We start from the raw sequence: 27,868 nt of genomic DNA on the forward strand, positions 1-27,868 counted from the left end.
AGGCTATCTTAATTTACAAGACAACTGTTCATAGGCCTGTCTATTTTTTAAAGAAACTGATTAGTTTATAGCTTTTACTTCACCACTTAGACACTATTTATTAACCAATTTGATAAATGGTTATGTGCGTTAATTATTATCCCTTCCTAGTGTCACATAAACTGGCTGAGGCAGAGTCTAGAGTAGTGTTGCAGTAAGTTTGAAGAAGAGTGTGAGAGACTGGATGGAGAGAGAGAGAGAGAGAGAGAGAGAGAGAGAGAGAGAGAGAGAGAGAGAGAGAGAGATAGAGAGAGAGAGAGAGAGGAGGGCCGGCCGAACGGCTGCTGTTGCGACGTCACTCAGACCGCTGACTGTCTGAGCTCCAGGCTTCAGGCTCAATCTGTGGCCAGCAGCAGAGGTGGTGGGGAGGAGAGGAACATTTGATCCACTACTTTATTTCCCCCCGTGGCTCCTTCACCGGGGCGAGGAGAACAAAAGGCGGACAACTGCATGATTACAGGCGCCAGCTCTGCCTCATCTCGACTGCTGCAAGCCAGGCTAGCTTGATGCTCAGTTCAGCCTGCTAGCCTTTGTGGCAGGGCTGTCCATGCATCCAAGGCGCCCCTAACCCAATCCCCGGGTTGGGAGGGAGAAGCCTATGCATTTTGCATTGACAGTCTGCAAAAACACATTCTCAGAGTGGACAGCTTATAAGTGGACAGCGAGCATCCTTGTCATCTTTATTGCGCAACCCAGAACGCGGATTTCCAGTGGGGAGCATCATTGCCTGGGCACGGTTACACGTCGTCGCCTGTCTGCAACCTCCAGCTTGACAGGACCAAGAGGCGATTGATGACTAATTTTCTTTCAAGATAGACTACAATGTTGCGCACCACGGCCAACATGTTGGCAACAGGATTGCTTTTCCTGGGATTGTTGCAGCACAGTTTGGAAGTAATTGCTCCAGCAGGAAGGGCTATGGATGGTAAGTAGAGCGAAATCAATGCACAAGCAGAGTCCTGTGTGAAATGCCCAGAAATAAAACCCAATATAAGAGTGCGTGTGCCGATTATATCATGGTTTCTTGAGAGTTGTGTCTGCGTGCGAGGAAAGTAGCCTATACTGTTCCCCGAAGGGAACCGCTGCTCGGTTGAGTGGAGCAACGTGGATAGGGGGTGAACCCGAGGCGAGACAATTAAAGTGGTCTTTTGTTTTCTGTCTCCCGGTGCGTGCCACATGTGAATATTGCAATGTCACAGCAGCAGTGATCGTACATTTCCTCCAGCTCCGCTGGATACAGGCGCTCTCTTACATATTTACGCCGACGTTCAGTGATGAATCTGTAGCATAGGCCCCAGTATACCTGCTCTAACCACTTGTTTACAGATCGATGCATTTATTTAAAAAACAAACTCGGAAGGAGCATATACCTGTCACATAATAAGCCTCCATTAGTTTTTTTTTATCGCTGCAGTGACAGAGATGCGAGGAATCCTTGATCGGTGTCATGCCTTTTGAAAACAAATGTCAGCTTCGGAGCCGTCTGCTGAGCTGTTGTGTAGGCTTTTCTAATGTTGCTGGGCTTCAGTCATTTCACGTTCGAAAGATGTTTTACTGAGTAGAGGACCTACACGGTGATGACAGCAGCCGTGCTATTCCTCAACCAGATACTCATATTTTAGTCTTGACTAGTGGGGTTGTTTACCTCCTTGTTGGAAAGGTTTTTTTCTGTGATACCCTACAGTTCTGACAATGTGGCTGAATGACGTTTCATTAGAACCATAGATCTATGTTTATTTTAATTGATCATTACAGAGTGTTACCCTCGTCTGTACACTTAGATGTTTAACTTAAAGCTGTCATCAACAGGCATGTGTGTGTCACTGCGTCACTGACCCCTCAGTTAATCACATGGGCTGTACAGTACACAGAGGACCCCCCTCTCTGAATGCCTATAAAAGTCATGTTGTGATGTGCATGTTCAAAACAGCACCCCCTAGGAAAACCTTGCAAACACATCTTCGCAGTCTGGAACAACTTCTGGAAACTATTAAGTCTCACAGTCCCACTCAAGTCACGCGCTCCTCTGTTTGGTAAGAAAGGGAAAAGGGCGTTGTGGACGAGGACTTGCAGGGGCGGAGGGATTTGTTAAAATTCTTTGCAGGTGAAGAGAGAATGTGCGTTTATTTGTGCAAAGATATATAATGCCTCACATCCATCTTAGGAATGTCTGGCCTGCTGCGAACGAATGCTAAACTCCCTAGAATATATGTTCAGATGACATTTACTGGGTTGAGAAGGTGTATTCAATATACACTACAGACAGAGCACTAGTTGCAGTAAAGCTGGTCAGGGTTCGGAATATGACATGCCATTAAATTCGGTAGGACTTTAACACAGATGGCTGAATCAACCCACAAACTGGATTTTTCTTGAGATTATTAGTCAATTCGTAAATTCTTCCCTCTGCATTTGAAGTCCCCTTGCTGCACTTGGAAATCCAGTCCTGCTAATATGATATAGGGTTCTAGGGGAGAAAAATTCACCAAAAATGACCACCTTGAGGATAGATCTGGATAGCCTGCAATCATCTGCAGTTTCTTCCCTTTCCTTCGGGCCTACAGCAATCCTGTCCTAAAACTAACACTTTCTGCCCCAATGCACCCAATGTTATTGTCTTGGTGAACATTTTCCTCCCCGTCACTCCTAAAGCCTTGATCTGATGAGTCAGCCTTGTGCGGTGTACCTGAGAGGGCCCAAACCTCTGCTTTACTTGAAAACGCACTGTGGGGAGCAGAGGCTTCCCATAGCTGAGCCTCTTAGGGGAAACATATTGGAATTTGTTCACATTATACATCAGTAACACCGAATGTGAGATTTCCCCAAGAACTACAATTCATACTCAGTGCTTTTCATTTTAAATCCAAGCTTTTTTTTATAACAACTTGATTTTCTTTAAGGCTCTTTGAACCATGTGTGCTACTTGTAAAGTTTTTCCGACTATAGCTTGGAACACATCTTTTTCCATAAGGATTTTCTCTGGCTGTCTATGTACTGCAGCCAGAGCTCAGATCCCCGGCCACCAACAAACCCTGGGTTTAATTGGCTCTAAACTGCTCTTTGTTTCCCTAGAGGGGACCTCCACGAACAGTCTCAAATTGTTCTGAAGTTGCTGCTAATTGGGGGCCCACTAGTAAAGGCCTTAATGAAAGAATTCATATCATTCCACTCAATGAAAGTACTTGCGAAAAGAGATCCCCTTTCACAGAAAATGATTTGACATCGCGTCACTGTTTCCTCCCCATACAAACATCCATTAAAATGTTTCTGTGTAGGTCGTCTCTCCCCTAAATGCAAAACGTATCCTTTCAAAACAAATCCTTGATGATAGAAGTAGCACAGGCTGCTTTCCCTTTTAATTAACTCACCGTCGAGTGCTTCTGTTCTGCTGGCACTTTCCCCCTGTGGACTTCTTCTTTGCTGTAACATTTGGTAGAGGGCATGGCCTCAGAACTGGCACAGCATTTGGCTGCTTTTGACATCCACACGGCCAAAAGGTTACCACTTTACTGTTTACTGACAGATGAGAGCAATATGGAAAACAGGAGTGGATTTGTTAGGTCCCTGTTGCTGTTGACCTCATGTCACAAAAGGAACGTTTAAAAGTGCATATGGAAAAAGTAATGGTAAGTTAAATAATACAAGTACATTTAACATTGCTAACATTGTGGTTTAAAGTAAAGCGCAAAACTACGGTAAACGATTTTGGTGGCCGCCTAAATACTTTATACTACGCACTGAAAAGCAGCCACGACTGCATAGCTGAGCAGATATAAAATCCATTACTTTGGTCAGCAGTGTTTCCTGGGGAAAAACAACTCGGAGGCTAAGTAAAGTTCAGTCACATTATTGCACTGATTCTAGTGCTTCATGGGGATTAACAGTAATTGTGAATGCTGCACTGCTGTAGTTACAGATTCCAAATTGGCACAAGAGTTAACAGTGGACGGGGCAAATTGACAATACAAGTGCGTCATACCAGATGTGAAATCATAGCGTCCCGGTATTCATTTGTAATGGTCATAGTCAGATGTTCCATTTTACGTAAGAAAATAAAAAAATACTTTCAAGACGCTGCTCTTATTTCGTCTTCTTTATTTCAGGTTAGAAAAACATCTTTGTATTTTTTAGCCTTAAATTAAACGTTTTAAAATTTGGAAAACACGCTTATTCACAAAGAGTTGGAGGATGGCATCGATGACACTCTCATTATCTGTCTCAATATTTAGTTAGCTTAGCTTAGCCACCTACCAGCCCATCAGGGGGCAACCAGCAGAGAATCCAGGAGGTCACTGCTTTCCGTCAAAGTCCGACACATAACTCATACTAAAATGTAAATTATTATTTAGTACACACTTTTGTACAGAATTAACTAATGACACTTGTTAGTTAGTGAGCCTAACATATGCCAGTAGGCTGGTTTTGTTACCTTCGTTCTTACAGAGTCAGCGATTCTCTGTTTCAGGAGTTCATGCTAAGCTAAAAACATTGACAGAGTATTTGGAAGTCTGAAATGAAAGTCTTATAATACGGGCCAAAGTGCCCTGGGTACATGTGGCCATGTTTCTCGGACCAGCCCCGTGACCCACTTTAGAGTTGTGAGGTTGTGACCCGCTGATAGAGATACACTATCTAGATGGAACTATTTAAGGACTGGAGCTACAATATGGTCTCAGGAGACTCTCTGAATGAATACGAGAACATAGGTGCGAGGGAATGCGATGAACACGGGTGCATATCCCCAATAAATTGCCCAGCATCTTTTTTCCTCACCTCCAGTGAAGCTATGGATGAGTGTTCATAAAACATTGTTGAAAGCAGGCTCCAAAAATGCTTGGCACTCTCTGCCAGAAGTTAGACCAAATGCTGAGGTGGAGGCCATATTGCCTGCCAGGGCAATCTGTCTTAATTGGTACTTATTTTCTCTCTTGGGACAAAAAAACATAAATCCTTCCAGCATGATGGCCAAAGGTTTAACTTTACTCATTCAACACCAAGGAGAAAAACTACATTTGCCCCCCTTCTTTCTATATTGTGTAGCCCAGAAACAGTTCCACCAAAATTATATCAATATCAAACAGAGATGGTAACACAACAGGAGCAGATAACCACGCTTTAAGATGTTTAGGACCTGATATAGTGTACAGCGTTCTTCTGACTGACAGTTAGATTGAAAATGAGCTGTCAAACCCTCATAACTGTTTGACGGGACACGTGGGCAAGCCCCTGATTGACCAAAAACAGTTAGCTGAAAGAAATCCCTGTAGAGCTGAGTTACGTAATAAGTATCTGCGGGTTCGTCACAAGCGACCTCTTTAGTTACATAATCCATTGTCTGTATAACAATATGAAAAATGGCAGCTTTAAAATCTGAAGTCCAAAACAATGAGGAGGAGTGTTTGGTCACGTAGCAAGAAACTGTTGCTTTGATTTTATTACCATAGCCCACTTCAGTTTTATGTGATTAGCACTTTAACACTGAATCAATATGCTTTTCCTTAATATAGCCTACTGTAGCATATAGCCAGGAAGCGACAGACATTCCACCTTACAGTAATACAACAGCAGCTAACTGCTATTAGTCTTGAACAGAGAGAGAAAGAGAGAGGAGAGAGAGAGAGTCCCAAACTCTATTAGGGATGACGCTAGTATCCCTGGTCTGAGTGTGATCGCAGTGAAGGATTGACATGGTGTTTTATGAACCCTCATTCAGCCCACGTTTGACCATTCATAACAACCTATTAGTCATAGTTTCAAACCGGGCACTGCCATATTAACACAAGGCTCGCAACTGCAGTTCTGTATACATTCCCTGCTTAAACTCAGAAGTTGTATAATTATGTCAGCTTGAAGCTAACCCACTAACACTTAGGCCAGGCGGTGTCAGGGTGAGGTCGGATGACTTGTGTTGACCCATTCACACCAACAGCAAACATTTAACCTGCTCCTCTGTGTCACTGTGAGAGGGGCTGGTTGTGGTGATGACTCGTGCATCAAGGTGTGACCCTGATTTGTCGGGTTGCTCTCGGCACACGGCACAATGGAGGCTACATCACTTATAGTCGCTGCATGTGATTGATCCTATCCATGCATTTATTTTCGAATCATGAACGCACTATTCCAAGCATCATTTTGAGCATTGCAGACTTTCAATTCTAGCTCTTGCTTGAAATTGTCATCTTTTCTTTATAATATTATATTCTTTCTATTTTTAAACTGTCAAAGTTCAGCATCCACCCACATACCAAATACATTTATTTACATCCATTTAAGCTTCTGATACAGTTTGTTTTCTTCACTGCTGCTATTCTTTTTCGGGGACATAAGTGTGTCAGAGCAGATTTGCACCTATTGTAGATTACCCCTGTATTTATTCCCTGTATAGGAATAAATCGAACATACCTCATTCTTCCACTACAGTGCTTCTTGATAAAGTACAGTATGTTTCTAGCCTTCACCGTTCAACATCCTTAAGCGAAATCCCTACCGATCCATCCTAGTGGACCTTTTCCAGGCTGTGTAAAAAGTCAGTGGTCATTTTCAGATGGGTAAATGATACATCCACAGCGACACACGTGCAAAGTCACATCGGCACGGAGGTCACGACTCATGCAACTGTGATTTAGATTTATATCTGAAATTTATAATCTTAAATACAAAGTACCCAACCCATAACCTTAACCCTAAGCCTAATTGTGACACTAATCCCTCATGCGCCCTCAAGCGGGCATTCTGTCGCAGAAATCTCTTCACATGACCGCCTTAGCGAAACAACAACAACATGGTTGAGCGATGTATGTGGTCAACACTTGAGGAGAAAATCTCTTTGAATATAGTCCTGAATGTTGTACGCCATTCTTAGGCCATTGAGCTTTAATTTTAATTTGGACTCAAATCCATGTGTGTAGGTCTCTCTCTGATCATGTGCACTGTGTGCTTCTGTGAAAAGAATGGACAGCTCTTTGCTCTACTTTTATTAGCCTACGCACAACACAAAATTTAATCTGTTTAGCAAATGTCCCTTTTCTGTATAGTTTAGAGATGACGAGGTACTTTGAACATAGGAATGTGTTGATCTGTTACCTACTGTATTCATTGACTGACCTGGCTCTTAAAAGTCCTAAACGAATAGTTATCATTTTTGCTTCCTAAAGAAGAGTTAGATGAGAAGAGCTAATAGGCTTACCACAATATATCATATCTGACCCTTTAAATAAAAGACTACATCCAGCCATCAGCTGGTTAGCATAGCCTAAGACTAAGGGGAACCAGTTAGTCGTCGAATGGTTACTAAATAACCCCTCCAGCACCGTTGAACCACACTTACAGTATTTATACATTGTGTCTAATTTGTTAAATCCGTATAAAAACCGAAAGCTAGCAGTTTTTCTGTTTTCATTCTTTGTGCTAAGCTAATCTAACTGGCTGCTGGCTGTAGATTTTCATTTAGCCTAAGGCACAGACCTGAGAATGGTATCAATTTTCTCTTCTTACACAACTCTTAAAAGTGTATTTCCCCAAAAGACTAGAATTTACAAAGTGAATTTATCAAATGGCTTGTTCAAGTTTTCATCATCGCAAAACCCCTGCGAGGAACACTCCATTGGCTGGTAGCCGGTGTCATTAGAAGTTAAAGGTGCACATGGATCCGATGGTGAATGCGAGAGAACGTTCTAGAGAATTGAGCCTCGTACCATGGTGCTTATGCGTCACACACTTGAGATTTGAAACTTGTTCTGGTCTTATGAAAAGGCACTAAAGAATTTCCCATAATCTTCTTTAATATTTGTCCCTCGGCAGCATGCTAAGTAGGCTTAATTGTCATTTCTCTCCCTGTGCAGCTACGTACAGCGTGTGTGCTCTGGTGGTGGTGTGTTTAGAGGGATTTGTCTAAACTGACTAAGCTAATAATGGCGTATCCCATGTGTGCTTTTCTGCCTCGTCCCCACTCCTCGTCTGATTTGGATTTAATCCTCATGTGGAGGTTAAGGAAGTTCGTAACCTCCTCCCTCCGAGCACTGACTCTAGTACAAATAGCAGCCATGCTTGATTACCACTCTGGGGGTTGAAACGTGTTGAAATCTCAGCCAGAAATCCAAATAGCTCTTAATTAAGTTCACATTTCATTACTCTCCCTCATTTGATAGGTCCGCCCCCTCTCAATAGCATAAAGGCTAGTGTAGATTGACTGTGTTTGTGCTCAGATCTGACCTGTAAAATCCAAAGAGTTTTCAGCCAAGACTGTGTTGTCCTGCATGACGGAGAAGCATTTTACTTGGCAACTATCTCCAGACGTGAGCACATTCTTGGTGTTAATGCTCCTCAGCTCTAAGTGCATAACAGAAACTTATGTAGCCCAGACGTACAGACACAGATTGTCTTAGAAACACAAAAAACATAAATCGCTTATCCAGATGGTGAACAGCTTAGTGGCTACATACACAAAAACAACAACTTCCCACAGCTTTTTTGCTATTAGCAATCTTTCAAAAATATAAAAATAAAAACGTAGGTGACTGCTATTTCAACCTGACTGTGTTTTGCCAGTCCATTCTCTGCGATGATCTTGTCCAAACTCTTCTATCATCAATTGCTCAATACTGACTAAACTTCCACAGCTCCTCCAACTCAGCCAGAAAGATTTATTTAAGAGGCCCAGCTGGGGCTGCTTTTTCTCTGTTTTGTAACATGACAAATTGGAAAAAAAAACTTTTTTCCCCCCTCCCTCTGCCTTCTTTTCACTCTCTTCCATTACAAAATCCTGAATGGTTGGTGCCCGGGCTGTGGAGGCGGATGAGGAGGTGGCAAGCCACAGCCGAACAAGCCAATATAGACTCATTTTATTTTGGCCTTTTGCAGAACCCCCTCAGGTCAGCTCAAAGGTCAGCCTAATACACCCCTGCCCTCCTCTTTTTTCTACTCTATACATCAGTCTCTTCTAATGTGTTTTCCCTTTTGGCTTTGTTGTGGCTGTTTGCTTTCTCATTACTGGCCCAAACAAGGTTGTCTAAATCCAAAAGGATTCATCTGGGCTTCATCGGCAGAGGGCTGTCGTGCTGCTGTGCACACATTATTAAAAACATCTCTCACTTGGTTTCTTTTTTGTGGTCTGACTGCATGGTTTATCTTTTATTTCATGCGGCATTTTCTGATGTCGCATTTCATCGATCTATGTAGCTGTGAGTCCATGTTATACTGGCAATGCTGCTGTATCATTCCAGTCTGAGACTCTCTGAAAAGATAAAGTGCGTATCGAGGTTTGGCCAAGTGGGCGTCAGTAGTGCCGAGATTGATTACACACAATTCCAGTGGTTATCCTGCCCTCATATAAACCTCTCGTACCTAAATATTTGGAAAGATAATGGAGCTTTATCATGTGCAACAGTAAAAGAGTACTTGAGATCTTTTCCCCCTTTGAGAAATTGTGTTTTATTAGTCCAAGTACACGCTATCTTTGGTAGACTAAACTACTTGTTTTTTTCCCAGCAAACATTGCAACATTCTCCAGAAGTGTTTTGAACATCAACATGCACATGCTTTAGCCAGCACACCCACCTGGTGCTTTAGTGTAGGCCAGTCAGTTTTATTATTCTCTTGTGTTTGGCATGAGTTAGTACCAGTTACCAAGCTCCTGAAGCTGGAGAGGATCACCAGCTCAGATCTGAGCGGATGTAGCCAGAGGAAGTTTATCTGTCTGTGTGTAGTAAAAGAATGCAGCTGCTGTCATACAAGCATTAACATCATGCGTGCACCAATATATTTTCATGACGATGTTGTATTTCTCCCACCTCTTTGCTTCTTAGTCCTCTAACAAGTTTAGAGAAAAAAAAACCCTCTGCTGGTATTTCGCAGAGCCAGGAAGATTTCAGGCTCACGAAATGAGACTTTTGGAAACAGATAAAACGGAAGATAATTGTCAATAATGTATAGGGTGGATAAACAGTATTGTGCAATGTGCTAGCAGCATGGCTATATGAATGGAAATGTCATTTTGGCTGAAATATCTTGCTTACCTTGAGACATTAGACATTCATGGTTTTCCAGAGGCTGATTCTTACTGACAATAAGTTAAGTTACTTTATTAGTCAATGGCTACTTTGAAATGTGTCTTTTCGCATATCCCCTCTTATGTGCCTTGCTCAAGGACACAATGGTAGAGATGGTCGGAGCAGAGATTTTCCATCGTATTGGTTTGCTTTTCCACAGGCTAGAGAGCATTTCCTTACATCACTTTATAAGTCTATGTACGTCTCTGCTCTCCCAGTTAACCCTTATGCCCCGCTGGTGGAGATTTGTGTATCTGGGGTTGCATTTTTGAGATAATTTTGGCTGTGATTGTCCCCTAGCCATAAAATTTGGTAAGGAGGTGTGTTTTACAATGAAGTTTTGATATTCTGAGTTTCATCCATTTCCACTTCATTTTGACTGTGTGAGATGTTTTTGTTACACTGGGACCGCTTCGTACATTTTGTGTACCATTGACTTCCATTATAACGACATTTTTTGACCCCCACCTTTAAATTAAAGTGAAAAATATTTTTGACTGTAATTTCCCATTTCTCTGTAGTAAACTTGATAAGGTTATGTAAAAATGAGGTCAATAAAAAAAATGCCCCATTTTAGCCCCCCCCCACTAATCTCTATGGTGACCCTTTACAACAAATTGGCATCCTTGTGTAATTCATGGCTGCAAACCAATAAAAAAAATAAAAAAATACAATAAAATAGTTTTGATGTGTAGTTAGTGAACACCTCTTTTAGTCAGAATGGTTGAAGTTAAAAAAAAAAATCCAGGAGTGTGTCTGTGTGTACTCAAATCACATACACTGAAATCCTTGTCTAAAAAGATGCCATTTCGTGAACTCATAGAAAGCCATAAAACCAGTATTTTTGATTCCTTGGCCATGGCAAGATAAAATCTGAATTTATATAATGTTTTGCATTCATTTAGAAGGTAAGGCATCATATTTTAGGTTTTAACTCTTATCTAGTTGATTTATGAATTGCATATGGTGTATTACTGGGGGAAAACTTGCCTCATGACACAAACGAGAAAAAAAATAGGATTTTTCATAATTTTCAAAAATTTCAGGAATACTGGCCACTGCGACAACAAATCTAAAGAAAAATGTCAAATGTGTTTGAATATGGATGGGAGGGACTGTTGTCTGCATGTCCATGACAGAAAAAGATTGTGTGTGTATGTGTGTGCGTGTGTGTGGGTGTGTGTGTTTGCATGTGTCATTGGATAATATGGCTGCAAATCTGTACCCCTTCTATTTCTCTCCTCTCATACACACACACAAGCACACTTTTACACACACACATGCACACACGCACGCACGCACACACACACACACACACACACGCACGCACACACACACACACACACACACACACACACACACACACACACACACACACACACACACACACACACACACACACACACAAAGAGAACAAAGAGAACAAGTGACAGCCTTTCTGACTTGTGTCTTTGAAGTCAATAGATCAAACACTTTTACACTCCCTCAACTTGTCAGAAGATATCAACATGACCCCAGTGCCCCAACAACAGTTTTGGTGCAGCGAATTGCATGGTGCGAAAATGTAAACAAGGTGAGAAGGCAGGAGTTTTGTTTATGCAGGTGCGGCTGATCTAAAGTTACTCTATACACCCAGTATCAGAAAAATTCATTTCTAATCTGGCAGCCATGGACAAGCGTCGATTTTATGGCAAATCCTGCTCCCAGCTCAGCGCTGATAACATCCATGGCCGGCGGCCTGAACCGAGGGTGTCAGTGGCTGACTCCCAGGCTTCTTCCTCCAGAGCACCAGAGCCTGATTCCAGCGACTCCAGCTCTGACTACTCATCTGAAGAGGAGATTGACTCCACTGAGTCAGACACCGAAACGGCAAGTGATGTCTGGATGCCGCCACCAAGTTCAGACAGTTCAGAGTCGGAAGAGGATGGAGGACTGGAGGATATGTTGTGGTCTAAGGATGGGAAAATCCGTTGGTCCCCCACTGCTGACATCATGAAGCGGCATGTCCCCCCAGCAATCCCCCAGCCAGGTCCAACTCGCTTTGCAACTGCCCGGATAACGGACATCCAATCAGCATGGAACCTACTGATGACGGATAAAATCATGAAAGAGATTCTAAAGAATACAAACCTGTACATGCAGCGGACCCCCAGGACACAGCCCTGGAAGCTTGTGGAGGAGAAAGAACTAATGGCATTCTTGGGGCTTCTGCTGCTAGCCGGAGTGTACCGTTCTAGAGGTGAGGCTGTGCGATCATTGTGGGATGAAAAAACAGGTCGGCCTGTGTTTCGAGCTACAATGTCAAGGAACAGATTTGAAGAGTTGATGCAGGGAGCACTGGTCACCAGTGTGCACACTGTGCACTGACGCACAGTAGAGACACACACACACACACACACACACACACACACACACACACACACACACACACACACACACACACACACACACACACACACACCTGTTTTGTTCTTGTACGGGTTATGGTGTTGTCTGTTTTGATAACAGTTGTTTAAAAAATGCTGTATATTTGATAAAAACCCATCTTTTGAAATAAAGACAGAGGTGATTAAATGGGAAAATTTTGCTATTCTCTTTTATTTTATCAAATTGCATTGTGTTTTCTGCAGAAAAATTGGAAATCAGAGGTAAAAAAAATGTTTCACTTTAATTTAAAGGGGGGTTCAAAAAGTGTCGTTATAATGGAAGTCAATGATACACAAAATGTACGAAGCGGTCCCAGTGTAACTTTTTTATTCAATCTGACATTAAACAAAAAGTAAAAATGCCCCAAATTAAATTTTCTCACCTATCATTCAGATGGGTGAGCCGGTTATACTAATAATAATCAAAAAAAAAAAAAAAAATTGAATATTGAGTTTTAGTGTATTTTTCCAAAAAGCGTTTGGTGGTATATGATCAAAACTGGCATCTAAAGGGTTAATTTTTAATTGTGATTAATGAAATCATGACATAGATTGAACAACAACCCCTTCATGAAAAATATGGAAAAAAAAAATTTGAAAAAATATTGATCTTTCATAATTGTAATGCAATTTAAAGGTCAAAATACACAAAATGTACGAAGCGGTCCCAGTGTAACTTTTTTATTCAATCTGACATTAAACAAAAAGTAATAATGCACCAAATATGATTTTCTCACCTATCATTCAGATGGGTGAGCCGGTGATACTAATAATAATCAAAGTAAAAAAAAAGATTTGAATATTGAATTTTTGTGTATTTTTCATTAAAGCGGTTGGTGGTATATGATCAAAACTGGCATCTAAAGGGTTAATTTTTAATTGTGATTAATGAAATCATGACATAGATTGAACAACAACCCCTTCATGAAAAATATGGAAAAAAAAATTGTGAAAAAATATTGATCTTTCATAATTGTAATGCAATTTAAAGGTCAAAATACACAAAATGTACGAAGCGGTCCCAGTGTAACTTTTTTATTCAATCTGACATAAAACAAAAAGTAATAATGCACCAAATATAATTTTCTCACCTATCATTCAGATGGGTGAGCCGGTGATACTAATAATAATCAAAGTAAAAAAAAAGATTTGAATATTGAATTTTTGTGTATTTTTCATTAAAGCGGTTGGTGGTATATGATCAAAACTGGCATCTAAAGGGTTAATTTTTAATTGTGATTAATGAAATCATGACATAGATTGAACAACAACCCCTTCATGAACAATATGGAAAAAAAAATTGTGAAAAAATATTGATCTTTCATAATTTTAATGCAGTTTAAAGGTCAAAATACACAAAATGTACGAAGCGGTCCCAGTGTAACTTTTTTTTAACGGGGCATAAGGGTTAACACTAGTGTTAGCTCCAAGCTAATGACAATAACAACAACAACTAAAACTGCGGACTACTATATCGCATTATTAAAGGTCTTACTGGCTTTGCTTTGCGAGCCTACATAGGCATCCAAACTCGACTGGTCCAATGTATTTGCTTATTTTCTGATTGTCGCAATCGTTATGGACACAGATTTGCTGTTGAAACGCAGATAATTGGTTCAGGTTTCGACACCGGTTCCAAACCGTCCCTCAGATTTTCTTGGTGGAAAAGGGGAAACAGAGCTGCTAACATGGCCGGAGATTGCTTCTTCTTGTAGGCTGTTGAGGACTGAAAGCCAGAGAGTAAACTTCATTGTCCCAGAGAGAAAGTTGTTCTTGGGCACAGTGCTACAGCCTGTTGCTTCACATAATAAAAACACTGATCCCTGAAACATTCTCTACAGTGTCAGGGCACTGGCTGAAGAACAGCAGTCCAGGAGACCGCACAGGTTGTCTTGCTCAATGGCATTTGAATCGTGGATGTGTCCTATCTGTGCGATACCTTACACAGCTTTATTGGTGTGGAATCCATACCGCCTATGGTCCCTTTCAGCACCACTGTTGAGCCTACGTAGAGAGTCCACCTACACCTCAATCGCTGTTGAGTGTTGTTTGATGAGGAGGTAGTCTCAGTGTCTGCTGGAGCTTTGTAGTGCCCTGGTTGATCTCAGAGCAGGGCAGGCCTCCAACTTATTTATAGCAGTGATGTGGGTGTCAGAGGAAATGGGGCTGTGGCTGGAGGGGGGCGAGGCCTGTGTTTGAGTCTTCCTCCCCAGCCAGACCGGGCTCATCTCAGAGGAGTAGCAGACCGCTGCGGGGGTAGAGGGGCAGTGGATTTGAAGTCCGGCCCAAATGGCCATGACCCAAAGCATTTTCACGCAGCCGCCACTTTGGTAAACACACAGGCAGCTCATTGATAGCATGTGTGACATTCCTCCATCCCATCTCAGTATCCCTGCCCTAGCTCGGTCTGCTCTCAGATCTGCAGGGCCTATCCCCAGCTGTGAGAGCCCCCGCCGCCCCCGTTTTTCCATCTCTCTTGCTTCATCCTCTTCCGCCCCTGTATCATTTCCTATACAAACAACAGAGCAAGACAAATGCAAACAGGGTGATACCTGTTGTTGTATTCTGCACCATTTCACAAAAAACTGAAACAGACAACCAAAGCAAAGTTGGTGCAGAAGTAACCATAAACAAATGTCAATACATAGTATTGTCACTTCCGTTTAGTCATGTGTGAAATGTTCTCATTCATAAAGGGGACCATTCAATCATATGACAGAATATCAATAAATACACATGCAAAACAACACATTATGAATTTTTTAGTTTAAAAAAAAATGCATTGCTACTATAGCAACAAATTCCAGTCCTTCAGGAGACTGCAGGGCTGTTAGCTGACTAACAGATGATCCAGCTGTGTAGCTGTCATTTGAAACCGTCGCTGCTTCACATGATGCCTGAGAGGAGAAGAGGACGTCTCATTTGGCCAATAGCGTGATTCCTTGATGTCTTTTATTCTCGTTACTCTTCCTCGCAACTCCAGTATAGGATTGACTAAAACAGGAGGGAAATGCAAGCAATGGATTATGGGAGAGGCATTGTCTGTACGTGATGTGGTTACTGGGATCCCTGCCTTTTGAGTTTTACCTATTTGGACAAGTGAAAATCACAAAAAAAAAATCATAAAACAAACAAAAATAATGTGAAGGTACAGCAAAAAACAACAACGCTTACTTCAACCTATATAAAAAACAATTAATCTTAGCAATATTTAATAAATGCAGTTTTGCTTATAACTGCTGTTTATTTTCAACTGTCTGGTTGAGATTGATTGACCTGAGACTCATTGTAATGGCGGCTCTGAACATGGCCTCTGTCTATACTCCCTTTGCTTCTCTCCAGTCAATAAAGCTAGCTGAGCTGGTTGTGCAGTAGTCTCATGCAGCCAGACCAAACCACCGCTATGTAGTTGTGCTGTAACCCCTATGGTTCCCTTTTACCTTCAGCTAGCTAACCTCCTGACCTACTTCCTCTGCTCCCTGATATCTTTCTGTCCTCAGCATCTTGTGGGTAAATCAGAGGCGGGTGTGTGTATCCCTCCCCCTCCTCCCAAAGACATTACTGGAAGCGGAGTTAACAGCACGTCTAGTGAAAGCATGTCGGCATCTAAGTAAACGACAAACAATAGACAGACGCACCGCAACTATCTGCCTGCCATGGCTGGTGTCAACACCACTAAACAAACAAGGAAATAAACACGTACACATGAAAAAAAAGAGAGGGATGAGTAGCATAGAGGAGCCGCTTTAGCGCAAGCCCGGTTGCCTTCAAATGAATAATTCAAATGCTAAGGACTTCTGAGAGAGTAAAAAGACTCCCATCTACACACACACACACATCCACACTCACGCATATATATACACACGGATCACAGCGGTGCACACAGCAGAGCGTGTGAATGTGTGCAGCAATATGTCAGGTTAAAATTCATGGTACTTAGGTTTAGCTTCCATAGAAGAATCCCTTCTCCACTGCTGCTGGGGTTGGAGGCTAGCTTTTAAATGTAAATACAGTCATCCTGTTTAGCCTGCTTCATCCCACCATCCACCTCTCTTGTACTGCATGCTCGCCCCCCTGTCCCCATTCGTCATGCCATATGCCTAAATAATCCAGAGGTTACAATAACATCATCATTTTTCCAATCGACGCTTTACATTCTGAACTAGGTGGCTGACTCGGGGGGAAAAAAAAGATCTGTACCTGGGAGATGTTGACACTTTGCAGTGCATAAACCACACTTTGTAGAAGAGCCAGGGAGAATGTACTGTATATGGTCCTTCAAAAGGCTAAGGTCGGCGGGTTCATTCAGTGAGGCCATGTCGTTGAATATGTTAGAAGAATAACCCCCAGACCACTCATATTCAATGTGATGACAGAGAGAATGCAAGTGTTTTATAAAAATGATCCTTTCCCCAAATTGAGAGGAGATTGTGATACACAATAGAGAAATACGAGCTCAGATGTAGAAAAAACATCAGTCCAATCATGGCCTAGGGATATATTCAAATATTCAAACACTGAACCATCCGTGAGCGAATTCTAATCATAGTTTGGGATTGCCTGTTGCCTTCTCTAAATGTCAACCAGTAAAATGTTTTTCGTTTGTTTCCCATAACAGTTTTGGAAGATGTTATGTTTTGTAAAAGCTGCAAAGAAGGACCAAATATCATTTTATATGAATAATGCCTAATGCTTTAACAGTGTCCTTTAGTGTCCCCATGCGCTTTATTGGTAGGCTAGTATACACACAATATTATACAAGCTGATGTACAGTATGGCCTCAAGCATACGAATCAAAACATTATGTAAGCCTTTCCTTTTAACACTATTAACTCTATATTACTGTGGCATATGGCTAAATATAGTATGATATGGCGGCCCCTTTTTTGGGTGAGATTTTGTTGTTTTGGTGTTAGTTATTCCAGATATCTCACGTTACATTGAACCTACAAGGAACCTCTCCAACAATGGTTAAAATAGTTATTTTCAGAGTAAAACACTGCTCATTTTAGTCAATGAGTTTGTTTGAGATTTGAATAGTTTAGTTGGAAAAATAACATGGAAAGCACAAAGATAAAGAGCTTGTTTACCAAAGCAGCCCGAATATGAATAGTACAGTCTTTGTCTGAGTAAGTAAGCCATTAATCCTGTACTTTTGACTGGACAACTGAATACCTGCTGAATGAACGACATGAAAGTTATGAGGCTTAGGACAGCTCTTGGCTTTTTCATTAGGTTTCTTTTTCAAAATCCCTCCAAAGATTACATTTTTCAGATGTGATACTTCTCTTATTGTTACATACTTAAAATAATGAAGTGCATCACTGTCTAGTAGAGTTGTCAAAGTGTTTATGTGTTGTTCTCAGAGGACTTGAACAAGTGTGGGTTATATTATAACATGCTGCCCCTCATTTGGCTTTTGTTTGAGTGGGCAGTTTTTCCTCTCTGGAAGGTTGGATTAAAAGGCGAAAAGGATTATTTGTGTGTGTGTGTGTGGGGGGGGGGGGGGGGGATTCACCAAACAAGATGTTCTTTGATATCCCCCAGACGTGTTGCATCACTGCTATTGGCCTGGAAAACACTGGCCTTGATATTAAGGTGCACAATGTTTATGCAAAGCCAATCCAGGTCTGCATGAGTGCATGTGTTTTTTTTGTGTGTGTGTATCTGTTCTTCCTTTCTCTTCCATCAAGTATAGCAACCTCTCCAGGACCTTAATTAGGGGCCGGGTGAGGGCCCAGCTATTGACTCTGAACACAACAGACTCTCGCTTGCTAATGAGAAGATAAAGATCAGTGACACAAGAGGAGCTTTTTGATCAGACATTGCTTCATTAATTCACTCTTTTTTTTCCCCTTTTGTCTCTTTCAGCCCCAAAGACATGCAGCCCCAAGCAGTTTGTGTGTAAAGACGGGGTGACGTGCATCTCTAAGGGCTGGCGCTGCGATCGCGAGAAGGACTGCCCAGACGGTTCGGACGAGGAGCCTGAAGTTTGTGAGTCTTCCCAACAAAAATGAATAACTGAGTTTAAACAGTCCAGTAAAGTGTATCCAGACACTGTGTTTGGTTACTATCGTGTGTACCCTGGTTTTGTCTGATCCTGTTGCACATTCACAGCAGAGTGAACTTTGGTTGACATTTAACTATTACTACTGGATAGAGATACATTTGGAGCCTAGAGAGGAAATGCTTATGGACATCATGCTCATCTATAATTACTTTCACGCTGCAGTGGATTGTTTTGCTCTTTCAGGTCTCTGAATTCTGTGGAATGCAATCGATAAAAATGTATTTCTTGTTGACAAAATCCATTTTTGTCAAATGTCCTCATGATCTACTACTACCTGTCCATATTTGTGTGTGCGCTTGACAAATATCCGGGATTAATACACAGCCTATACTCTGTAAACGGGCATGTTGATTTGTTTACATACCAGTTTAGATAGCCTAGGCTGTGTATTACCACTAGCTTTTTTTTTTCGAACGCACATTCAATACGGAAAGGTAGAGGATCATGAGGAGATATTCACTGATTTTGACAACTAGCGTTCTCCAGATTTGCTGACTCCACCTTTTAAGACAGTGAGCATTTTTTAATAAATCTATATAGAGTGCAATGTAAGTTAAACTTTAAAAAAAAAAACATCTTATCCGTGCAGGAGATGTTCTTTCGACAATGTGTGAATTTTGGAGATATATTTGACGTGAACAATGTTCGACGGGTGTAGTCTCCCAAGTATAAAACCGCCTCAGAAATGGATCTAATCAGAAGACATCTTTTGTAACTTCATGGTTATATCCTAACAGGTTACTGTAGCTGTTTGATCCCTCTAAACACATTCTCAAAGCAGTCGTTGGCTAACAGACGGATAGTGTTGGCCTATTAGATTTATTCAGATTACCACAGCCAGGCTAAGAAAACAATGGGATGTTTTATCAGCCAGTGGCGGAGGTCAGTCTGCCTTTTAAATAGTCCTGTCATGCCCAATTAGGAGAATTACAAAGTTTGTCTATTTTTGATGGATGTGATTTCCTTTAGCATGCAGCGCCACAGAGGATGCAGTCATGAGGCAAGAAAACAAAAAACAAAAGTAGAACTAAAGAGAAAGACGACTTCATTAGAGTTGAGATGCTTTGAGGCCGAATCCCTGCAGAGGGAATTACAGCAGCAGTGTCTTATTCGGTCAGCCTCGAAGACATAAACACATGTAGTTGTGTGTGTGTGTGTGTGTGTGTGTGTGTGTGTGTGTGTGTGTGTGTGTGTGCGTGTGTGTGTGAGAGAATGTGGGTGTGTGTGTCTGAGGGGGGGCTTGGAGTGAGTGAGCAACTTAGAAGCCGGGTTAGAGAGCTGTAGCTGCAGTCTAGACACAGGGACTGTATGAGAGCAGGTCTGGAAATCATTAGAGACTCGCCCCAGAGCAATGGAGAAACCTGCTGTTTTTCACAACCTGCTCCCCCCCCCCCCCCCTTCTCGTCTGTAGGCCAGCCTCCTTCCGTATCTCTATCTGGGACAGAGACAACAGAGACTAGAGCCCTTATCTACTGCTACTCCCATAGCTTATGCCATACTCCTGCTTAAAAGCATACAGTTATAGGACCGAAGAGAGTCCAAAGAGATGTCGATCTCTTTGTTGGCTTTCTTCCAAATGTAGGTGTTTGAGCTAACGTTGGCAAGATTGTTGTTGAGGAACGTGTCAAATACACAGGTACTATACATACAAAGGTTGGAGGCAAGGTTTTCATCTGCTACACACCACTATAACAAACTATGGCTTTAAGTTGCAATTGTGGCTATCACTATGTTGGCATCATTAAATTAACTAAATAATTCTGATATAATTTTTATTATTTAATTCAGGCCTTTGTCACATGGTCCCTCCTCTATCCCCTTTTATTTCCTGATGCTCTCTATGGTTGAATTGTCCAAAACAATTTAATGAGAAAAAAGCCTAAAAACATACATACAGTCTACAAGTGGAAATCCTCTTCTCTTAGCTGGAGAAGCTGTCACATGGACTGAAACTTCAAATAATAAATAGCAATGCCACATTGTGGTGAGGACATTTTATAAACATGTATCCCAAACTTTACAGTACACCACCCATTTGTCTGCCTTCTATTTGCAGTTTTATTGTTGTGATAAATGTGCTCTTTGTCAAGGTGCTTTTGCAGATGCTTCAGGTTGAAAGATGCATGAGGAGTAGTTTATTTATTCACTCATGTGCAAGGGGCCTCACAGTGGCCTTTGTCAGTGTGTTGGCTATAGCCGTGGAAGTCAGCCACTGTCCAGTGCAGCTGCTTTGCCCTGCTGTGTAACCCCCACAATGCTGTTCTTTGTACCCCGGGGTGCTGCTGAGTCAGACTGGCATATAGAAGGATACTGAAAGAGTAAAATAAAAACAATGTGGCTGTCTGGGCATATGTCCTTTTTATGGAGTAACTTTGATCTGCATTCCTGATCTATGATCAATTGAAAGCCATGCAATAAAAGTAAATGTGGAGATGGCGTGTGTGCTCCATAGCCTTCAGGTAGGGTGTGTAGGCTGGCTCCCCAGGCTGTGGAGTTTATTGGGGCTCCTGAAGTATCCCACGTGCAGTGAGTGTGCCCTGGAAACACAGGAAGTGTAACTCTAAAATGACGTCCACTGCCCCTGAGCCTGTAATAAGGCCAGTATTACAGACAGTTCCCACCTATAGACTGCAATTTGATTTTAAGGAGATGAAGCTCTCTGGTAACAGCCACTTTCAGAATGGAAAACATAATCTTCCCTGATGTAATGTGCGTTTCACTAGCTCCTTTCAAGGAAATGTGAACCAGTGCCTCGAAAAGAAATTACATTTGGTTGACAGTTTAATATTTGAAGTTAGACCCCCAGCAGTTGTAATAAGACGTAAAACGGGCTTATTGTTTGATATCTGTTTAATCCGTGGTGTCATTTGAACAGAGCCATTGGGTTAACTGTTCAGATACGGAGGGGGGAAGTAATCTGTTTGATCCTGCTGCTGTCTCCTACAAGCAGCCACCACCCAGTCCAGATAACCATCAACATGTCAGGAAAAAACAGCCTTTGCTCAACATGAAAGAGTCTTTTTGCCTTACAGCACCTTGTTCCTATAAGAACCATGGTGCAGATGTGGAAGCATGTGCCGGCAGTCTGCTGTCAGCCTTCTCCTCTCTTTTACATATACACACTTCATTTGTCTCATACAGTTGATGTAGCAAACATCTTACCTCTCTAGAAACGTTCAAAGATGTTTGACACTGCGATCTTCAAACCGTGTCCACCAGTGGCGATTCCTCAAATATTCATTCAAGCATTACATGACACACTCAATGGAGGATCTTTGTCACCACTCTCAAACAAGTCCATACTTTGTGACAATATTATTGACACATTTGTTGACCATATAAAGTTGCTACCTTGTTACCATAGCCAAAGTATTTACACATCCAGCAGACACGGAGCAACATTAACAGCGATGTGTTGTCGTGTTTCATGTCATGTTTACTCTGTTTTTAACTCTGTTTAGGTCTCCATCAACTCTGGAGACCTAGCTGCTAAATGCTCCCCCATGAGCTAGTTAGCTAGCAAAGTTAGCGAGTTGCAAATTTGGTGTGTGTTTCGTTTTTTGCTGGGCAGGTAGTTTATTTATTTAGCGAATGCAAAGTCCTTTAGCCAAGCAGTTGCCTCTTGCTCTGCTGTATGAAGGGTGACGAGTCCTCCTTTAAGTTTTTGTAGAGGGCATGCTTCAATGATGTGATGCATTGTTTGCAGCTCTCCACAAGCACACTGTGGGGTTGAGCTGCTGCCCCATTTGTGAAGGCTGGCCAAGCAGTCCTGAATCTATTCAATGTCGTCCACTGCTTCCTTGGGAGATTGGTGCCAGGGACCGGTAGGGTGGGGTCTGACAGCAGATGTTGATTTGGGACGTCCTTGGACTCCCATTCCTTTTTCCAAACTGATTGGATGGTGAGATCAGCTGGTGGTGGGGTTCTTCCAAATTGGACGTCTAGATGGAAGTCGAGCAGTGGGTGGGTTGAAAATGTCCATGTGAATTGGAAGGTGAGGGGAGTCTTTTGTCTTTCGGAGCATCCTTTGAGTGAGGACTACTCGCCGGATGTGTGGAGGAGCTATGTTGGGTAGGACAGGGAGCCAGGGGAGTGGTGTTGAGCGGATTGTTCCTGTGATGGTCCTCATTGTAGAGTTCAATTGGGTGTCCACATGGTGTGTATGGGATGATCTGGACCAAACAGGGGCACAGTATTCTGCTGCAGAAAATGCAAGGGCTAGTGTCTAGTTAGCGTATTAGCATTGCTTATGATTACACATCAAACTACCTTGCGCCAGCCGGAATGCTAATGAGAGCAGTTGGACTAAAACAGAAACGGTAAAGCTGGAGTCAACATAAACAATGACCTGAACTATGCTAAATGGTTCCTTAGAGCTTTTGGAAAGGTGCAGGGCTACTTTACTTGCAGGGCTCTGTTGGTTCATCACTATAAGCAACACTCCATTACACATAGTCAATCTTTTTAACTATAGTATGCTACTTTTGACCTATGACACTATCTGAAAGAGACGGGAGCAAAACTTGCATAAAGTTGGTCTCATACTTGTACACATATTCAGCAGTATCCCAAAATAAAACAGAAAATATGCAACTGGAATGGTATATAAATACTGAATACTGTGTGTATATATATATAAAAACATTTCTTTTTGAGGCTGTGGTGGCGAGCCCAATGTGCTCAACAGATCACCAGCTGGCCATTTTTAGAGTTGCGGCTGGGGCAGTAGAGAGGGCAAAGCTGGCCCCCTTGAAGCAGGACAAGAGAGGCCGGCCGGTGTTCAGCCAAGAAAAGCGTGTCAGGGGTTTAAATTTTAAAAAGAACCATTATGTAATCTCAGCAGGGCTCTCTCTCTCCCCCCAGAAGGAGATGGGGCAGGCCAGAGGCACCCTAGAGGGGGAGAAGAGAGGCAAGAATGGGACAAAAGGGAGAGATTGAGTGGGGCTTATGATGCGGGAGAATGAGACACACCAGCGATAATGTTATGATAATATGGGTGATGGAAGCCCCCTTCCCCCTCCACCCACCCACTCTGAACACCTGGCTATGCCTTGTGGCTGGTCTTTCTCTCTACACATCAAACTACCTTGCGTCTGATTAGTAGCAGTGATAAATAGCATCCTGTATGGGTGTGTGCATTATTGAACACACAGCTCTCTCTCTCACTGTGATTGTTTAACCTCTGTCTCCTCAGGTTGCTTGGCTATTGCATTGCTGATTACTCTCGACCCTGTCTCTGACCCCCTTGGGACTGTTCAGTCTTTTGCATAGCTTTTCTATGTGATAAGTGGAGCAATAGAAAAGTGATTCAAGGGGAGACGACCATGTTACAAATAAAGACGACTGTATGGAGAAGGGGGCTCTGTGCTTAACTGTGTGATGATTTAAAAGTTTAAAGTCTCTGGCTTCCTGGGTTAAGAACTCTAAAGCCAAAACAGAATAAAGTGCCATTGAGACATTTTAGTCTTTCGGCGCCAGCAACATGGCCCCCCTCTCCTTTCCTTACAAGAAGAACTTGCACAATACTAATAGTTTTAAGTTAATCCTCGGTCCATTGTGAGGAAATAAGAGGCGAATGAATCAAATAATGTGTCCGTTCAATCTCAGAAAATAGAGTCGCTATGTAAGAACCTTATTCAGCGGGCAGTGGGGGCTTTTTTTTCTTCTTTCATCAGTGTGCTATTGTGGGAGAAAAAGGCAGAAAGACCGAAAAAGTGTGTCTGCTGGCATGAGTCTTTGAATGCAATTGTGTGTGTGTGTGTGTGTGTGTGTGTGTGTGTGTGTGTGTATGTGTGTGTGTGTGTGTGACGGAATGCTATTACTAGAACTGTTATTATCTTTCCTTTCATGCATAAACTTAAGGAAATAGGTGTGCGCTGGGTGAATGACATAACTTTCCCCACTGTGTTTATTTATTTTCTCTTTTTCATAACTAATCCCGATATGAGCTCAATCTGTTTATTTCGTCGGGGGGGGGGGGGGGGGGGTGTCTGTCTGGTGGTGTTTGTCCTGTACGAAATCGATTTAACTTTATGCAATTTACTCTGCTGATGGCGTTGTTTGCTTAGCGGTTTCTCTGCCCCGAGGAGCGGCAGTGCTGCAGTGTTTGGAGAGCGCTTTAGTCTGTTGTGCTTTCAAAAAAAAAAGCTGGATTTAGCCTTCCTGCTTTGCTTGTCGCCATGCCAGCCACCCCAGAAGCCCCCCGGGGAAGGAATGAAAATGTGCTGTTGATAACTTGGAGGGGAATGGGGGGTGAGCCACCAGCGAGAGCAGGGATGGGGTGAAGTTTGCAAACCAGGGTCAAAAAGACAGAGATGGTTCTAATGAACTGTAATCTTTGGACAAAAAACTCTGGCTGGACTGAGATGCGATTGACTGTACAAAGGCAATAAAGGTTAGCTTTAAAATCAACCGTATTTGTGAGGCAGACAGGTGTGTGTGGTTGGGGTGGCAGGTTAATGTGTTGCTCCCCCCCCCCTCCGCAGAACGAAGGTGTTTGCAGGATAGCTGTCAGAAATGGTGACAGAAAAGTGCAGGCATCGTTATACTTTCAGCACTCTGCAGCTTGCTGTTGCCCTTCATGCTTTAATGTGTGTGTGTGTGTGTGTGTGTGTGTGTGTGTGTGTGTGTGTGTGTGTGTGTGTGTGTGTTGAGCAGCAGCACCATCAGAAAACCATCTACCATCATGTCGATAGCCACTGGGTCCTTTCTCTCTCAGCCTAAGTCTGGTGTTGTTGTCCGTCTCGTTTCTTTTTCAGTGACTCGTCCTACTTGTTTTTGAGTTGTGTTTCTTTGGCAGTGCAGACACAGGGGGGGGGGGGCGGGGTTGGGTTAGAGTCAAGGGGTTCCTCTGGGCTGCTTGGTCAGGATTCGGGCAGCTCCGTCCAAGAATGTGTCACGTGGGGCCAAAGCGCATCAAAGAGAGGGCCGGCTGGTTTTGTGAGGAGATGGTCTTCATCAGTGGTCAGAGAGAAAGCCATGTATTAGTATGTCATTAAGAGCCGCTGGCAGTAAACTGGTGAAACACTATTTATTCATGAAGTGTATTTATGGATCGACATGTTGAATTATTCATCTACGTCTGGATGGTCGATGGCCTGTGAAAAGTATAGCAGGATTTTTACTTTTAATTATCGAATGCTTGTAAGTAGAATGTGCTCTGGATATCTATGTGTATTCCTGTGGTTGATTCATTAGCTGAAGCATTTTGTTGTATTAATAAATGAACTGAAAGGGAGTGGGGTAGCCCTGTTGTTCCCTACTGTTGGCCTCATTCCGGCCCACATAAAGTCCCCTTTTATATTTTGCTCCCCGCTCTTGTTATTTGTTTGTTGTTGGTTGAATAAGCATTGTGTTGACTAGCATTGGAGGGGAAGCATGAACAAAGTGAATGGAAAATCCCCACACAGCCTAACAAGGCCTGTTCCCCATCCAGATCTTGACTCCTTCTCAGTCAGCTGGGCCTCTTTTCCTATTCTACAACTGGAGAGAAAACACGGAAAAACAAAAGACACTTTCCAAGATGAAGAATTCTGAGAAAAAGGAGCTTATGAAAGAACCCAATAACGGGTCTTGAAATATTAATCCTAAAAAAGCACATTAGTAGTGCCAGCTCCCCTATTCCCGCTGTGCCCCCCGTGGCCCTGCCTGGCCATTTCCCCCAGCTCTCCCTCCAGGTGGCTGTGCTATAGTTCAGATCAGGCTATGCACGTGACGCTGCTTACATCACTGTGGCTGAGCCTTCTTTGTAAAGGTCTACAGCCGATTTGTGTGATTCAAACAATGGACTTAGTTCTCTTGTCCCCCCCTTCCCCTCGCTCCCTCACACTGGAAAAGTGCATGTGATCTCCCTCCTATGTGTAGCAGCTTAAAGGGTCCACTCGTGCATGAAATCCAGTGCGCCGCAAACTTGTTTTGATAGGTGTTTTGGAGAAGAAAGGCTTTGCTGGGCTGTAACGGTGACTTTGGTCGCCTGCACAAAGGTATCCATCAGGTGTTCTTATTGCTTCTGTATAGGCTCTTGCGTCCCACGCCTCATAATTGCACTGCAATTTAGACGAAGGCTGCATCTAAATTGCAGTGGAAGAAGTGAAACCTGTGCTGGTATCTGCTGACGTCTCTCTGACGTCCGGAGCAGAGAAATGAAGCCTTGGAACAACCCCTGGTTCTCCACTGGAAAAGAGAAGTCACATCTCCAGCTTCAGTTTTCACTCACTGGCACTGTCACACAGATGGCCTGCATGGGTCGTTGACGTATTAGAAACCAGGATCATTTTCGTTTTTGGTCGGATGCCCTAATCAAGCTACAGCACAGAATAGCTGAAGCTGTACCAGTCAACCAAGTGTATATATTTCACTGAACTATATTCAACGAGCTGTGTAGAGAAATAAAATAAAGCAAGGTGAAAACTTCTCAAAGAAAATAAAGAGGTCTGGGCCCGCTAACCTGGCTCACTGACAGTAGTGGAATGTTGAATAAAAGGCCCTGTTTAATTCAAATTAGGAATGCCTTTTCCACTGCTGACCGCTGCCAGCTAGCTAGCTCGCTCAAGAATAAAGCCTTGTGGGGCTCTGTCCACTTCCTGTGGATGAAGTGTTCCACCCCCGGTCTTCTCTGTATTCCCTCTGCTTCTCTCACTTTCTCTTTCTCTCCTTCTGATTCTCACTGTGTTCCTTTTCCACGCGTTGCCCTCCCTGTTATACACTTACTGTAAAATGGGTCAGCAGATGTTGGAGGAAAACTGATGGGCGGAGATGAAGAAAAAGCGAGAGAGTGAGGTGGAGGAGGAGGAGGAGGAGGGACACGGAACAGTTTGACTTTACAAATGGGCTGAGAAAGATGATGAGCCATGTAAGAGGAGGGATCACGTGTAAATCAAGTTTATATATAAAAAATTTATGAATAAAATTAAATAAAAAAGAGTAAATCATTCAACATGTCACAAAAAGGCAATTCATTAAAGGTGATTGAAGGATATGTGTCGCATTTGAAGTCTACTCTGAGCCTCATTAGATCATGATTACAATGTATGTATCAATTTTATTACTAGCCTAAACTAGCTTCTGTATATGGTTAGCATCATTAAGTATTGTTTTTCTGTTGTAAGTCCTGTGCCTTAGATCCATCAGTCATCTCTACCCAAAAGCCTTAAACACTGGTGACAGCAGACTGGAAATACAGACTTTTGGGCAACTAATTGTGCAAATTCATTCGTTTTTTGTTTTGTTTTTGTGGATGAAAGTTTAGTAATAAAGGGGGAAAAAACTCCTTGCATCCTGCCCACTCA

At 42.5% G+C, this 27,868-nt stretch overlaps 1 protein-coding gene across 1 annotated transcript in view; it reads left to right on the top strand.

Annotated features, from left to right (window-relative positions):
• Window positions 1–413: 413 nt before the first annotated feature.
• LOC307249060 (low-density lipoprotein receptor-related protein 1-like) overlaps window positions 414–27,868 on the top strand; it is a 101,820-nt gene continuing 74,365 nt past the window's right edge. The window contains exons 1-2 of the mRNA XM_080025660.1: window positions 414–964; window positions 18,383–18,505. Of these exons, the coding sequence (XP_079881786.1) occupies window positions 862–964; window positions 18,383–18,505 (226 nt within the window). The 5' untranslated portion in view covers window positions 414–861. The remainder of the gene's footprint in view (window positions 965–18,382; window positions 18,506–27,868) is intronic.

The sequence above is a fragment of the Ammodytes marinus genome, assembly GCF_949987685.1.
Source record: "Ammodytes marinus genome assembly, chromosome: 4".
NCBI classification, from domain to species: Eukaryota; Metazoa; Chordata; class Actinopteri; order Uranoscopiformes; family Ammodytidae; genus Ammodytes; species Ammodytes marinus.